Raw genomic sequence first — 18,029 nt, forward strand, 5'->3', positions numbered from 1 at the left:
TTGTCTTTTTATCATTTCTTTATGATTAGTTTATCATTATGATAAGCAGTGGGGCCACTATCAATACTGATACTTTTTACTTATAAAAGCAGTGTGTTATAATTTATGGGTATTTATTACTATAATAAACTGAGGTTTTTGTTCAGAACCAATTATATAATAACAAAACATAATTCATCCCTTTAATTGCACATTTCTGAAAAAGTAAAACTGAAGTATTTATACTATTGATATTTGGATCAATCCACCCATCCCTAGTAATAAGGTTAGAACAGCCGTGTGAATGTGTCAATACCTAGCCTAGCCAACTAGTTCATAGCTGAGATACTGACTAAAACCGAAATAACTTGCACACCATAACTATTATCATGAAAGATATAAAATAAAGACTTGTGCATTGTGTGCAGTACACAAACTATACGAAAGACATTACAGCTGTGAGTTAATACCCAAGGTAACCAGCACTAGTAGTACTTGTTAGTTTAGTCGCTAGTGTTAGCTGCTAAGCTAATTGCAGTGATTTATGTTTCTAGAAGCACTCTGTGTTTTAACTCTATCATATTATTATTGTAATACATACATTTTTGTCAGATTTTTTGTTTCTGGGTGTTTTGCTTTGTTACCATTATGGCTTAATTTTCTTTGGGCTATGTACAATATCTATCACCACCAAGCGGCTAACTCATGCCACATAGTTGTGTTTTGCTGGGTGAATAATTATGTACATTTTTAATAGTGACCGAATATATGTGTCCTTGTTAATTTAAAATAAAAATAGATGCTATTCTGTTTACATTTATAAGCACAAAGTAAAAAAAAGGAACACTTATTCATCAAAACACAAACACGGAATGAGAGCCTCACTACGCATGCTCCGATTCACACAACTGACCTACGTATCAGGGTGGTTTCGTGAATTTGCGTAAGGTGCGCTTGTACGTTACCTATAGTATAATTTACACTATAATTTCCATGAAATTGCCCCTATTTCTGTATGTGCAAAGAAGAGAATTCAAAAACGTACAATCTTCTGTCAGAAACAAAAGAAGAACGAAAAAATATTAATTAGATCCAAGAGTTTTAGCAGGGAGATTGATATATGCTTCTGTTAGCTTTAAAAGTGGCATCAAGGACACAAAACAAAACCTAACATTATAAAAGACTAACATTAAATGTAGTTTGCATTATTGTTTTTCTGATGGTAATTAGGCCTACATTTCATAATGCACAGAAGCATGGGCGGATCTACCGGGGTGGCATAGGGTGGCAAATGCCACCCTAAAAGAAAGCCTTGCCACCCCTGCTGCCACCCCAGTTGGCAGCAACAAATTAAAAGAAAAGTTATGGCCAATTTGCAACGCTGCCACTCTGACAGTCAAAAACTGTTTGCTTTCCCTCTCATACATCTGCCACTCATCACCTGTGTCTTACCTTAATGCCTTTCCTTTGATAATGCCCCACCTACAGTAGTGCTACCATACTTTTATCTCCTATTATTGAGATTACATTGTATGGTCACTAATTCCTAATATGAACTGTTTCACATGAAACCTTAAATGCAAGACATTGATTGCATGAGATTAAGTTTGTCTGTATGAGTTTGTAAATGGCAGCCCGTGCCCTTTTGTAGTGTGTACATACTATTTCTCATCAAACTGTGATAACTGTGATTAAATTCAGTATAAATACGTCTGCCATATGTTGCCACCCCTCAAAAATTCCTGCCCCACTCTTGCCACCCCATAAATATTTTTCTAGCTCCGCCCCTGCACAGAAGCCTTTAAGTACACAAATGAACCATCGTCTCGACTAAAGAACATTGTTTTTAAGAGTGTGTGCAAATCAGGACAGTAATCAAGTACAGTTATGTAACATTTCAACGTATGTACTTTATTTGTACTTGTAAATAGACACAGACAAAAACTAAACACTCTTTGTGCAAAATAAGCAGCATGAACGATACAAACATTTACCGCTACAACCGCAACATAGTCACTGTTCCACCCGCTCACAACCAACTTAGCTTATCAATGCTGTTAACAAATGATCATTTATCCAAACACCGGTTCTGAGTTTGCCTCGGTGTAGTTTCCTCTCATTTCGCGTCTGCTTCTCCAGCTTTCACTGCTTCAAAAGAATAGAACAGTAATGTAATTGTTTTTGCAGCTACTTTCACTAAACCGCTGACAAAAACAACATACTACATAGTGGCGCGTCGGTGACGTCACCTCGCTAAACACGTGACTGACAAAGCTCTGAGAGCAACTAGTACTGAACTACTGAATCACTAAACCGACACATCATTCATTTTAATGCGTATTATAATATTGCTTATTTACATTTAAATTAAAGCAATAAGCCACGAGAGGCTGTGCATTACTGTGATTTTAGCACGGGGATGACGTTTTTGGCACGACGCGAAGCGGAGCGGAGTCTCGAGTGGCTTATTGCTTTTATAAAACGGCGGTCAACATAAAATATAATAAATACAACAATGTTTAATTCATAAATGTATTTATTGTGTATAAACTTACAATAAAGCATTCTTCCGCGACGCAAAATAGTTCGATTAACAGTGTTGCTAGGCAACATGAGGGCGAAAATAACATTAACTTTTTCTATTCAGTGGTGTATTAATATGGAATGATGTGAGGCGGTCCTAGGTGTGCGTTTATCGGGGATTTTACAACGGCTTCGAACGCGGCTCAGCCAATCAGATTTTAGGACCGGAACTATCCGTTTTATAATAAATATTTTATTGCAGTTCCATATATGAAAATAATAATTTGTACTCGTTATTTATGACAGTTTTGATAATAAACGGAAATGTGACTAAATGAAGCGTTTTCAGAATGTTTTGTGGTGTTTCTGCGCCATCATGTGGATCTTAAACCGTTTCCATGTTGTGTTTTAAGCACTGAGGCATATTGATTCACAAGAAGAAAAAGCAGCATTTTACTGTCAAACTGAACAATGAAGGTGAGCACAAGAAACCGGGTGGTTTTATACGAGCTGAACGTGTTTTTACTTCTTAAAATGCGATGTATAAATCACACATTGAGCACAATGTGGCTGTTTTCTTCTTTTGATAGAAACAGTAGAGAGTGCAGTGCTAAAATACTCGTACATGAATTATAAACAAGTGCCTTTATTATAGACCGAAGTTCCACTTTTTCTTTTTTTTGTAAAATAAACAAAATACACAAAATTATTAAATAACTTAAATTCATTTTCAGTTAGGGTTTTTTCATACAATCATATACAATAATATAATAAAACTAAATTTCACTGCACTTCTTTTTTTTTCATTTACTGCCGTAAAATACAGTACACAGGTCCTCTCTCTCTGCTACAGGTGCAGGTTCTCTGCCGTCAGTGTTGCCAGATTGTGCGGTTTTCCAAATTGTTGCCACGCCCATCAATACACTGATTGTTACAGTGATATGTTAGACGGCACAGGCTATGTTTTTTTTTGACTCGTTTCTAGGCCAACGGTTTTGGCTTGTTTAGCTCTCACAATGCCAAAACAAAAGAAATAACCGAAAAAAATGGGAAAGTGACCCTGAATTAAAGCATTGGATATCACCTGTACATAGTTACCCTGTTGGAAACTGGAATGTCAAGTGATGCTGAGTTGAATATGAAGGTGAGCAAGTTTTATGTGTACGAGAGGTTAAACTCCTTCATTGCTTGAAAGTTTATTCTTATTTATTGCAAACGATTGCGTGTCCTATCATAAATAATGCACTTTAAAAACTTGGTAGGCTACTTCAAAGACATGCAAGCAAAAGTAATTTGTCCTTTATGATGTATAATTACTGATCTGTACATTTTAAGATATTAATTTGAAGGTTTAACTGGTTCATTCTTTTTGAAATGCTAAATATCTGCTTATCCTGTGTTGTTTTGGGCGGTTGGCTGGAAACTACTGTTGCAACATGGCAACCCTGTGTGCTGTACGACAACAAAACACAGCAGAGTAGGATTAAGGTGTGCATGTAAAATATGAGAAGAGCGGCGTCTGTATAATCACGGTTTCTACTTTCTGATCAAACGGGAGTAACGTGCTGAATGTACCTGAGAAAAAGTAAAACTGAAGTATCAATACTATCGATATTTGGATCGATCCGCCCATCCCTAGTAATAAGGTTAGAATAGCCGTGTGAAGGTGTCAATACCTAGCCTAGCCAACTAGTTCACAGCTGAGATACTGATTAAACCCAAATAACTCACACACCATAACTATTATTATTATGAAAGATATAAAATAAAGACTTGTGCACTGTGTACAGTACACTAACTATACGAAAGACATTACAGCTGTGAGTTAATACCCAACAACAAAACAGGTACTTGTTAGCTTAGTCGCTAGTGTTAGCTGCTAAGCTAATTGCAGTGATTTCTGTTTCTATAAGCACTCTGTATTTATAACTCTTCATCATGTTAATATTGTAATAAGTAGCTGCTCTCAGTAGGGTTGTAAATAAATACAGTTGTTTAAAGCGGTTAGATTTCTTGTTTTTGGGTGCTTTACTTTCTCACATCACCATCATGGCGTATCACCACCAAGCGGCTAACTCATACCTCGTAGTTGTGTTTACTGGGTGAATACATTTGTAAATTTTTAATAGTGACCGAATACATGCGTCCTTGTTAATTTAAAATAAAAATAGATGCTATTCTGTTTACATTTATAAGTACAACGTCAAAAGAAAAGAGCTCTCATTCACCAAAACACAAACACACTGAATAAGACCTCACTACGCATGCTCCGATTCATTTGCGTAGGATGCGCAAAGTGCGTAAGGTGCGTCCGTACTTTACGTACGTATACTTTACATTATTAGTTCCATAAATTGCCCTTATTTCTGTATGTGAAAAGCAAAGTATTCAAAAACTTACAATCTTCCAATTCCTACCAACGTACTGATGTCTGTTAGGATTTTAACAACATAACAACGTGATGGTACCACAACAAAACACAGCAGAGCAGGAGGGGAGGAGTGAGATGTGCATGTAAGATGTGAGAGGAGCCGGTGTGTGTACAACATGGTCTTTACTTTCTGATGAAACAGGAGAAATGTACTGAATGTTACAGAGAAAAAGTCAAACTAAAGTATCGATCCCATCACACTAGCATTGATCTGATTCAAATACCAACTTTGGTATTGTGTGGCACGCATTTGGTTTGTTTATGTGACAGCAGTATGTTTCAACACTAGATGGAGCCAATTGTTGTATTTCCTGAAACGCTAACAGCATTATTGTCATAGACAACAAAAAGAGCATACAACAGTAACGTTTATCAATAAAACTTGTTAAAACTATTATCATATTATTATCGAAATCTACTCCAAACAGGCCTGGCTAGTGACATACACTGCTTTTAATTCAAACTAACTTTGCTAACTGCTTTATCTTAGTCAGGTCCGCCATGATTCTGGTGCTACAAACACTGGGCACAAGGCTGGAAAACAGCTTCGGTGTAATGCTAGTCTATGACAGAATATTACACACATTACACAATAATTTAAAGCCACCTACTGGCATGTTTTTGTGAGGTAGTAGATGGAAACAGAAGTACACATTAGGAAGGAAACCCATTTGAACACATTGTATTGATAACTTCTCCCAAACATTGAGCATTAGCAGGTACCACAGAGAAAACAGAAGTCCTGAAGACCCACCATGCTACCTCCAACTTCAGAGCAGTGGTCCTTAATTAGATTTAATATTATGTTAAATTTCAATAAATCAAATACTGTTTGGACCAGACCTGATCGGGTGTCATTTTTTAATTCATTTGACTAAGTTAAAATGTCTGGTCAGCTACCTTCTAAACATGAAGATGCAGGTGAGTTTTAATGGTAATGCCATTTGGCTATCAGTAAAAATGGTAATGCCATTCAGCTATGTCAGTAAAGCCATTGTGGCACGTTATTAAATGGTGTTTGTGACAAATCTGATTATATTATTATTGGCCTTCGGCTCGATCTCGATCCATGGCGACTTGATGGATGAACGATCTGTAGGAATATCGATTCCATGCTAGTCTAGATAGGTCCGCCAGGGTCTTCTCTGCCGTTATTGTGATTGTGTCGAGCCATCGAGTTGCTGGTCTTCCTCTTCGCCTTGTTCCTTCTATTCTTCCGACCATGATGTCCTTCTCCAGTGATCGCTCTCTTCGTATGATGTGTCCAAAGTAGGCTTAGTGATCAAAGTGTGTCAGAGTCGTAGCTTAGTGATCCTTGATTCAAGTGACATGTCTGGCTTGATTTGTTCGTTCTTCTGACCATCCATGGTATTGATAACATCCTTCTCCAGCACCACATTTCGAAGGCGTTGATTGTTCTTCTGTCTTGTTTCTTTCAAATCTGATTCAATTGCTATTAAAAAAGAAAGGTTTTTGGCACATTGCACAATCCCATCACTCCTAGTTGCTTTACTAATTAATTAAAAAATTAACTAGTGAATGTACTAGTAAACTAAGATTGATTTAGCTGCACTAGCACATAAGTTTTACATGCACATATTTCTTAATTTTAAATGAAAAAAGACAAGAGCTTCATAAAGATCTACAAATTTCAAAAATGCATATATGATAGAAAGTTTGAAAAGGTTTTATTGTTCTTTTTCTTCTCTCAGGTTTTAACTTATGATTGTACTGGCTAGCCAACAAGTTACTGTTAAACACTTCAATTTTTCCCTACAAAGCTGAAGCCTGAGTTTCCAATTTTTCTCGTACTAAGCTGGGATGGGCATGTGTACCAGATAGTGCCTATACCAAAGCAATTCTAACAGTTAAATTGTAATTGTTTTGCATATTACTATTATGATTTCAAGAGTTTGGGCTGATTAAAAGCAGAAAGCAGGAGTTGTTTGTTGTTTTTGTAACTGATTTAAGGTGACTTGTGTTATTAAAACAAAAAGGAAAAAAAATCATCAACCACAATCAAATTCTCTCTGCAAATTTCTCAAATATTTGTACATTTATCTGGCAAGTGAAAATGTTACATTAAAACACCTCTGTTGCTGGCTGATAAAATTCTCCTTGCTATATCAAATACCCGGTTGCCCACAGGCCTCATCTTGGCATCGTATTCTTAACCAACACTCTTACATAACACAGAACACCAGTACTCCCAATCCATTAAAATTCCTCATTTTTTAAACTCGTTTGAACGCTACTCAGTACCTGCAGTTCTTACCATCTTCTTCTTCTATGTTCCCAGTGGTACCATCTTTTAAACAGTTGGCTAAAGATGCTATAATTTACCCCTTAAGTGTTGCCCAAATTCAAACTGAATAGCAAGAGCATGACCTGTACACAGACAGAAATGTCATCAAAACAGTTTGTGTAGCTGATCCCCAAGGCAATGTCTTTAAGTTCTGTATGTTTCCCAAAAGCACATCTACATGTGAGTTCAGCATAGTCTTTAATGTGGTAGCTAATCTCAACCCTGTCTACAGGATGTGAGCTCACTCAGCTGTAGCCCTGTTTATAAATAACAGTATAAAAGGGACAGCAAGCAGACATTTTATCTCTACCTGCCTCCACCAGCATACTGCCCACACTGACTACTTTCTTGGTATAAAGATTTTTAAATTTAGTGGTTTTGGTGTTCTTGATCTTCCTTAACACTCTTGTCATATGACTTTCAGAGTTGGTTCAGTAAAGATTTGACTGATCTGCTTGTAATGTCTCGGTGCACTGGCTGGCTATGTTTCAAATGGGAGCTTTTCAACTACAGCTACCTATACATAGGTTTTGTGGCCATGAGGGACAACCTCTGGTGTAGGTTTCTAGTCACAAGATGCACATTCCATTGCATAAAAGCAATTGTAAAAAACAGTTTTTCTCCGGTTTCCTCCTATAGTACAGACATGCAAGTAAGGTGAATTGGAGATTGTCCATGACTGTGTTTGACATTAAAATCTGAAAACCAAAGTGTTAAAATCCAAATAAATAAATCTCCATCTTTGCCATTTAGTAAAGTAGATGCTTTAATCCAGAGCATCTTATAATTCTAAATACAATCCAGGCAATTAAGAGTTAAGGGCCTGGCAGTGGTGGTGCTTGAACCAGCAACCTTATAATTAAGACAATTACTAATACTAAAAACCTTTTATCACTGGAAGGGTGTATGGCCAGGCATGGTATGCTATTATAAATGTGTTGTATGGTATAGTATGATATTGTATGGCATAGTGTATTGTATGGTATGGTTTGGTTTTGCTTGATTGATTTGAGGAATGATTTAATATGGTTTCATAGGATTCGGTATGGTTTTTATATTTTGGTATGGCTTGATATGGTATGATTTTATAGGTTTGAGATAATTTGGTATGGTTTGATATGATATTGTGTGGTATTGTTTGATATGATATTGTGTGGTATTGTTTGATATGATATTGTTTGATATGGTATAATTTGGCATGGAATGTTATAGTTTGGCATGGTTTGAATTGGTATGGTCTGATATTGTATAGTATGGTGTTCAGTATGGCATAATCTGTTTAGTTTGATATGGCATGGTTTGATATGATATTGTATAGGGTATGGTACGGTATAGTTTGATAGACTTTGGTTTGACTTGTCATAGTTTGATATGGTATGATTTGATTTAATATTGTGTAGTATGGTGGTGTTTGATATGGTATGGTATAGTTTAGCATGGTTTGATTTAGTATGGTATCATATGATATTGTATGATATGGTATGGTATATTATAGTTTAGCATGGTTTGTTTTGGTATGGTTTAGTTTTGTACTGCTCGGTATGACATTGTTATGGGAGTATGAGAGAAATGGGCGTAATTAGTGGTTGTATTTCATTTCTCTCAGGATGTATCTGGTTTCTTTTGGGATGTACAGTACATTAGTAGTAGTTGTACTAGTTGAATAAGAGTGGACAGAGCGCGGAGTTTCCTTCTGTTTTCACGTTCACATCCTGCCCTGAACTCTAAATACACAGAGCAGAGACTCACTTCACCACAGCTCAGTACACATCAGTCCTAAACCCTAAACCCTCCTTCTTCTCCTCCTCCTCCTCCTCCTCCTGCTATGTTCTCAATCACATCACTGCAGTGGCTGTATTTCATTCTGACTGAAGAGTTTGTTTGGTGGAAATGTAACCGATGTCATTTGGATACACGAGGAAACTTTTACTAGGACAGATCATCTACTCTGGCACGTCTGAGTGCGCTACTGGAAGGATGGAGGTAGCGTAATTTTTGTACTTTCTATACATCCTGTTACATTTAGATACAAATTAATTTCAAACAAATCTGAGACAGTAAGTGACATGCTAAAATAACAGGAGTATAACTCTATTGACTCTATATGACTATTAAATTAGAAATAGTATTAACAAACAACTTTACGTGTCTTATTTTTTAAACTGTGTATATATGCTTGCAACATGCTCCAAAGACGTACAGGTGATACATGTTTCTTAATGTTACATTACCAAACACCAGACGCACCAGTATTTAAGTCAAGTCAAGTCAACTTTATTTATATAGCGCTTTTTACAATAGACATTGTCTCAAAGCAACTTTACAAAATCCAGGACCAACAGATACAAAAACCCCTGTTGAGCAAGCCGAGGGCGACTGTGGCAAGGAAAAAGTCCCTGAAAATTACAGGAAGAAACCTTGAGAGGAACCAGACTCAGCAGGGCCCATCCTTCTTGGGTGGCCTGGAGGATACTTTAAATAAGTAGGATTTACACAAATCATATCATCAAATCATACAAACACAGAAATAAATGAACTAAAAGTTATAACTGGCAATAAATAAATAAATAATAATAATAGAGTTATTATTCGGTCTAGTCTTCAATAAAGTCTGTAGTGAGTTCTTGTCATTCTTCGTGCAATTACGCCAGACCCGTCTGCTTATTTAAGTGTTTTTTTTTTTTTTTTAATGCGTTGTCCGCTCTGGACTGCAGGCAGGTTGTTCTAGCACCAGTGCTCTTTGAATTCATAGACTTTGTAGCCCATCTATTGTTATGTACACTTTTTCAGCCCCTGTAGGGGCAGCGTGGTGGCTCAGTGAGTAGCACTGTTGTCTCACAGCAAAAAAGTCCTGTGTTCGTTCCCCAGGCAGGCTGTCCGGGTCCTTTCTGTGTGGAGTTTGCATGTTCTCCCCGTGTCTGCGTGGGTTTCCTCCCACAGTCTAAAGACCTGTAAGTGAGGTGAACTGGAGATACAAAATTGTCCATGACTGTGTTTGACATTAAACTTGTGAAATGATGAATCTAGTGTGTAATACATGATGTTAAAATCCTAATAAATAAATAAACAGCCCATGTATTCTACTTATCAATAAGTAGGGAACCCCAACTGCCCAAATGATGTTTGGAATATGGATCATTCTAAGCACTGCAAAGATGTTAACATGGTAATGACATGGTACTGTGTTGTACTGGTATGAGTGTATCAGATGCAGCAGTGTTGTTGGAATTTTGAAATACTATTTGAACTTAGTGACATTTTAGAAATACATACCCTGTTAGTCTGATGTTACTATGTTGTACTGGTATGAGTGTATCAGATGCAGTAGTGTTGTTGGGATTTTAGATACTACTTAAACTTAGTGACATTTTATAAAAAGCATACCCTGCTAACTTTTTTTAACTAGTGTTTTATCAGTGGACACGTTCTGATTACAGGATTCTGTTGGTTTTATATTTTTGGCTTGGAAGTACAGAGGGGTCTAAAGAGCAGCAGATGGGTTATAATCAGCAGTTGTATACCAACAAAGTTAATCTGTGTTGTAGGTAAAGTTTATCAAATAATAAATAAATATACATACCAGATAGGTCTCTACCTAATAAAGTGCTCATTGAGTGTATATAAATAAAAGTTTAATGTATATGGAAACAAAATAGAAAGTATTTTGGCATCTCCAGTTAGAATATCTAACTTGCAAGCTAACTAAGCATTTGATTTGTGAGGTTTCTTTACAGTGTTAGCCAGACTTGTATATTTCACTTATTGTACCATATACACTTGAGTTAAAACATTTTTTGCATTTATAAGGAACATTTGTCTCATAGTAGTTATGGGATTCAACAGTAGTTGGGGGATTTCAAAAAGTTCAACAATTGAACTCTTTGAACAATTGAACTGTGTGCCCATATAAATAGGGCTAGTTTGATTGCACCTATTATACAATACATAGAATTTGGTTTTTACATTAGTTTCTTACAATACTAAAGGTCAGCTGTCAGTTGTCAACTCTCAAGTCCCTGGTTCTGTTTTTTTTTCTTTCCATGTGATAAGCAAAATTACTTTGTGGTTACAGTTTTTCTTAGAGGATTTCTTTCCAACCTCAGCGTAAAACACTGGATTTCTGTTTTCTGGATTTTTGAATGAGTGTCATCAAACCAGCCTTATTAATATGGGCACAGAGAAGTTCCCAGATAAAGTAAATCCTAATGACTATCATGAAATTAGGAGGTTATGCCACACAAAAGTGCTGATTCTGCTGCATATGTGTGCCAATTGTATGATTTTGCTTATTGTCTGTGTTTTGGAACACTTCCTCACATGGCACATGCTGCTAGTTCCTTTACTGTTTTTTTTCTGATGCTGACAAACTGATTTAAAAGTAAATGTGTGATTCTCAGCTTATATGTTCTTAAGTTAGATACAAATGCAAAATGTGAAAGAGGAAGAATGAGAAGAAGCAGACACATTGTTCTCACAGCACACTTGTGTGACTGACTTCCAGGAGATTGAGTAAGGGGGGTGGGGTGGATTCACAACATCCTCTGGCCATTTACCCCTTTACTGAACACTTGGGAGTCCCTTGTGTGTTGGACATGCGTGTGTGGGTGGGTTGGGTGTGGGCTGAGACCCATATATAGTTAGACAGAGTAGAACTAGCAGTAAGGAACAGAGTGTAACTGCAGATGTGAGAAAATAGGCTGGATTTGCCAAACATATGGACTGCACATTTATTTTGTAATGTGCAGTGCCAATGTGCAGTGGCATCAGTAAACACTATTAACACCATTATAAGTGATACTGAGCTGATATGAAAAAAAGGTGGGAATTAATATTAACATTAAACGCTAATTTATTCCCGTCTGAACAATCAAGGCGACGCTGCTAATGGATTTACCAGATCCGGACATACAGCTAATAATATAAGACTGAACTATAGGATGAAAGCTTTTTGTGTCCTTTGATTGTAAAAGCGAATGAGGAAACCTCTTTTTTCAGGGTTGTTTTAAGGAAGTCCCTAACACACAGCTTTGGAAGTACAGTCACACACAGTTTTGGATGTAACATTAAGACACACACCCTAAGGCCTGTAGGCCCCAAGGCAGGTTTTAGCAAATGGTCCCCAATCAAATTTCAATATATTTTACCTAACATGATATGTTCCACCTAAAAATACACATTACATTGGGTGACGTGACAGCAGGTTTGCATGAAAAATGACACCCAGTAGGGTCCCAGGTCTCGTATGCGAACCCCTAAATACAGGAGTAGCCACAAAAGTACATAATCGCATATTTGCATTCTTAATGCTTTCAAATTTTCCATTTTTTAAAATATTTAACAACCTTGATTTATATGAATTTTATCTGGTTAAAACATAATATCTGTTTGTTTTACATCTCTTTTATATCTCAGGCGATCTCACATGGGAAGTTAGGATTTTTGACCCACTTCTAATGCAGCATTCTAGACTGATCTTTGACCTGATACTAATACTTCGAATTTAGTAATATGCAATTTTTTATTGCTATGATTTATTACATCACACTTTAAAAATGAATCGAAATGCAGTTTGTCATTTGTCTAGTTTGTGCAAGACTGTGCAAGACCGCATATTTTTGACCCAAGGTCATGCAAGTCATATGATGTTTCAAAGTAGCTTATACAATGAATTTCTACTCCACTTAAAGACTGACAAAACAGATAGACCTTATGCTTCATATCATGAACCTAACTTGTATAGCTTGAGTGGTATTTAAGGTAGATACAGTGTGGTGGTTAGTCACAAAATAAGTGTTTAATTTAGTAATCCTCCTGACCTGATTATGATTATCTGTTGATTTGTTATTACAGAAAAATGTTAAACTGGGCGATTGTATAGAAATATGAGACCCCTCATCACTCCTCCTTATCAACACTTAGCCCTTACCAACACTTGGCTCTCACCATCCGAAATAGGTGCCTATTTTATAATATAGGAGACTTTATTATAAAATAGACACCTATTGGGTGCGAATTGGCGCTGACTAAATTGGGAGATAAATTCCAGCACCTACCCTCTACACGCATACACTATATTGCCAAAAGTAAGTGGACACTATAAGAATGTTGGTCACCACTTCAAAAACCATGGGCACTAATATGGATTGATCCCCCTATCAGCTTTATTCTATTAAAATCCTCTTTAAAAGAGAAATCATGACTATGTCTATTTTATTAGTGAAAAATGTAAAATGCCAAAGCTTTTTTTTTAAATTCATATGTAAACACAAAACTAGTTCTCAGAAAAACGACATTGTTGTATCAGTTTTATTACACAGCACTAGAGATTCTTACAGCAAATGGAATTAAAAAAAAAAAAAAAAATCCAAACAGCAGCAGTAAAAAACACGCTTGCACAACAGACCTGGGATTTCGAATACATCGTATCGAATCTCAGCTCTGCCATCTGGCTGGGCTGGATGGCTACATGAACAATGATTGGTTGTTGTTCATAGAGTCGAGGAATAATGCTGATCAGGGTGTGGCTCTCCATGCACAAAGCTGATCCGCCTATGAACTCGCCTCATGCAGGTGAAAAGATGCAGACGGCTACTGCACATGTTTCGGAGGGGGCGTGTGACAGTCTTGCTGTCTTCAATCGGTGCAGGGTCAGCTCCAGTGGAGAGGAAGCATAATGCAACTGGGTAAAAATTGGAGGAAAAGGGGAGAGAAAATGCATTAAAAAACAAGCTGGATAGGTGTGAATCACACATCACGGCAGTTATATTGCATCTATTGCATCATTACATCTTAGCTAGAAAGTTGTTATATGCTGACTGCAACTACGATTTAATAGTTGGTATCCACTGAAAACAGTCCACAGTTTGTTTGACCTCATAAACTTGTATTAAAATGACTGTTTCTTGGTGTACTTTTTATATGTTGCCAAATCTTTCAGTGTTATCTGATGCCAGGCTCATTGCTTCTTTACAGACTTGTTTGTCTTTTACATATTGGTAACATAATTATAAATAACATAAGTGTTGATATATTATTTAAAAACTGTGTGTCAACAGTTTTCAGCTTTAAGAGGAAGTGAAAAAGCGTTCGGTCTTGTCACGATTATAATATTTCTGTATATATTGTTCACTGTGGTTCATGACTGCATGTCTGGGCTGTTGGTGCTCAATCTCAGCATGTTTGAATGCTTTAATAACCAGAAAAAAGAACTTTATGGCTTTCTGAGCAGTTTATGATCTTTAGGCATTCCAGTGGATTTGCCAGAACTTGTCGTAAAAAATAAGATTCCATATTTCATAGAGTGATAAAGAAAAGTACACTATATAGCCTATATAGCCTAAGCTATGTGGACACCTCACCATGAGCTTGTGAGACATCCCATTATAAAACTATTAATATGGACTAAATGGACCTGAAATCTGTAAAGCTGCTTTGAGACAATCTCTATGTCTATGTCTATTTTTGTGGCTATAACAGCCTTTACTCTTCTAGGAAGGTTTACCACAAGATTTATTGTGGTGTGTTTGTTGGAATTTGTTCCTATCTAGTTAAAAGAACATTTTTAAGGTTGGGCCCTGATGTTGGTTTCAATAGGCTTTGCCTACTGCACACACACACACACACACACACACATAGATATGGTGTATATAGTGTTTTTCCTATATGGTTGCAATTGTCTTACTGCTGTATGATAATAAGTGCATAATTGTTTTATGTCATTTCATTTCATTTTCAGCATTTAGCAGACGCTTTTATCCAAAGTGACTTACACAATGAGCTGAACACGATGAGCAATTGAGGGTTAAGGGCCTTGCTCAAGGACCCAACAGTGGCAACTTGGTGGTGGTGGGACTTGAACCGGCAACCTTCTGTTTACTAGTCCAGTACCTTAACCACTGAGCTATCGCTGGCCCCTTATTTTATTCTACTCTATTTTATTTAATATTTATTATTATTTATTTATTCTATTTACTGTACTTACTGTACTTACACTGTGCTGAAGCTGCTGTAACACTTGCATTTCCCCCATGGGGACCAATAAAGGAATGTTATCTTATCTTGTGTATTCAGTGGGGTTCAGTCAGGGCCCAATGCAGGTCAGCGTAGTTCCCCCACATTCAATACATTAGAAGGATTTTATTTATTATGTGTCACTGATGTGACTGAAACACATGATCTCGATAATTAGGATGGATGTCTACATACTTTTGGTTATACAGTGTATGTAAACAAGAAGTAGATAGTTGGTGAAAATCCACATGCCCCCAACCCCCCAATTTTTCTCCCAATCTAGTCCTATCCATTTACCCGAACGTATTTCACCTCTACTGCTGAGCAAGAAAGGGCCATAACTAAAACACGCCCCTCTGACACGTGTGTAGTAGCCGACTGCTTCGTTTCACCTGCACCATGCGGGTTCATACAGAGATCCGTATCGTGCACGGAGAGTCACACACTAGTCTCCATTTCCCCCTTCCCCAGATGTTGTAACTGCAGCTGTTATGAGGAAACCCTTAAGTCTGCCCTCCCCCAGGCAAATCAATTAATGTCCATACAGGCACCCTGCTGGCCAGTACCAGAAGCACCATTTTTTTATTACTATCACAGATATGCAAGGAGACAGCACAGTGGCTCAGTGGGTAGCACTGTCGTCTCACAGCAAGTTCGATCCCCAGGTGGGGCGGTCAGGGATCCTTTCTGTGTGGAGTTTGCATGTTCTCCCTGTGTCTGCGTGGGTTTCTTCTGGGTTTCTTCCGGTTTCCTTCCACAGTCCAAAGACATGCAAGTGAGGGGAATTGGAGATACAGAATTGTCCATGTCTGTGTTTGACATTAAACTTGTGAACTGATGAATCTTGTGTAACAAATAACTACCATTTCTGTCATGAATGTAACCAAAGTGTGTAAACATGACGGTAAAATCCTAGTAAATAAATAATAAATAAACAGATATGCAAGAAAACATGTTCTGTGAAGTACACAAGCAACCAAATGAATACAAGCCTTGTGCTTCCAGTGGAAAAGTGATGTGATTCAAATACATCATGCCACCATGGAAACCTGGAGGGACTGTGAATAGTTGCAGGTCTGCACCAGTTTTTCTAGCATTAACGAGACTTGGCTTCTCTTTTATACGGTCATTTCTGGCATCCCCAACCCAGTGGTTTCCAACTTTGATGCAGTACACTTAAGTGTGTGTAAACTTCACTACATTTAATTTCTGTTCATGCAGAAATGTTTATTTTCGCACTTCACTCTGCCTTTTTACATTCTTTCTTTTCTCAGCTGCTTACACTGTAATACCAAATTTATGTGGACACCTAACCATGAACTTGTCGGACATCCCATTCCAAAACCATGGTCATTACTATGGTGCTAGTACCCCTTTGCGACTACAACAGCCTCTTGTTTTCTGGTAAAGCTTTCCACCAAATTTCAAAGTGTTCTTGAGGGATTATGTGCCCATTCAGGCACTTATTTGCAGCTGATGTATGACTACGTCTTAAAGTTGTGTAATAAGGTTGAAGTCAAGGCTTTGTGAAAGCCCCTGGAGTTTTTTGTACACCAAGCTCATCAAACCATGTCCCTATGGACCTTGTTTTGTGTGCAGGAACATTTAGTACCTTTTCTTTGTACCTGTATTCATCCATGGAGTTCATCTAGAGGAGTTAAGTTTTAAGATGTGGTTTGTACATGGTTTGTGTGGCACAGCATCATGTGATGTACTGACGATAATCACAGCGTGATGATGCAGGCTGCCTGGGAGATGCTATGTTTGTTCTCTTTGTTGTGGACTGGTCATCTGATCTGTGTGATATCTCAGACTGTTGCAATACGGGACTGATAACAGTACTTTATTTTATTCCTTATGTATGAATAAATAACATGACATTTCTTTTATAAATTTATCTTATGTCACGACTTTATCCTGGTCATTGTTTTAGTGGGTCCAGTGCCCAGTATCCTGGAAAGGCATTCACCTTAAATGCTGCCTGTTCCTAAAACAGCATAAATTACTCTTTTGTTCCAACCTAGACACAATTTAGAGCAGCCAGTTTAGTTTACATACTGGCATGCTTCTGGGAGGTGGGTTTAGGCTGGAGTAACTGCAGAAGTAATACACAGATAAAGAGATAAAAAATGCCAAACTCTGCACAGATAAGGGCAGGGATCGAACACTAGCTATTGTAAATATTTGTACTCTGTGATTTTTCCATGAGCGTAAACATGTAAAGCTGTTCCCAGGGTGAAGCAGAGTTGTTTAGTTTCTTAAACAGTTTATAATTTAAAATCTCAAATGCAGTTCTTTTGCCGCTTGCATCACCCCCACACCGGCCAATCCATAGCAGGTCTTCGGCAGCCCCAACCCGAACCCCTATACATAGCCATTTATGTCAGTATGTAAATGCTCAACTCTTCGATAGCACCACTGGGGGATTAGAACCCTGGATCCCTGCTGTAGCAGGCTAGTGATGTTTACATTAAACATATTAAATCTTGGGCTGATGGTAGCTACATGTGTTAAATGCAGCTGCTATGGGCAGCATGAACACCTGACTGAATTTAGTAAGTACCAAGTTGTATTGACCATATGATTGGCTGAAAGTATCTCCAAAACAGCAAAGGGTGCTTACATGAGTACCAAGACAAGCGGTCAAGACTCCAGAGGGATTGATTCCAGAGTACATAAAGGCTATGCCGTCTGGTACAGACCAAGAGTAAGGCTATGGTAGCTCAAATTACAGACAGTTTTAATACTGATGATGAGGTGAATGTGTCACAACACAAAACC

General features: G+C 37.5%; 1 protein-coding gene across 3 annotated transcripts in view; it reads left to right on the forward strand.

Moving 5' to 3' along the window:
* Window positions 1-3,514: 3,514 nt before the first annotated feature.
* The window catches only part of zgc:153184 (uncharacterized protein LOC751652 homolog), a 29,414-nt gene continuing 14,899 nt past the window's right edge, over window positions 3,515-18,029 (forward strand). For 2 of the 3 annotated variants that reach the window (XM_063016725.1, XM_063016726.1), the window contains exon 1: window positions 9,128-9,221. In XM_063016725.1, the coding sequence (XP_062872795.1) occupies window positions 9,138-9,221 (84 nt within the window). In that variant the 5' untranslated portion in view covers window positions 9,128-9,137. Of the gene's footprint in view, window positions 3,647-9,127; window positions 9,222-18,029 lie in introns of those variants that run through there. The other variant, XM_063016727.1, reaches the window with a different exon arrangement.

Source organism: Trichomycterus rosablanca, chromosome 20 (assembly GCF_030014385.1).
Source record: "Trichomycterus rosablanca isolate fTriRos1 chromosome 20, fTriRos1.hap1, whole genome shotgun sequence".
Taxonomy (NCBI): Eukaryota; Metazoa; Chordata; class Actinopteri; order Siluriformes; family Trichomycteridae; genus Trichomycterus; species Trichomycterus rosablanca.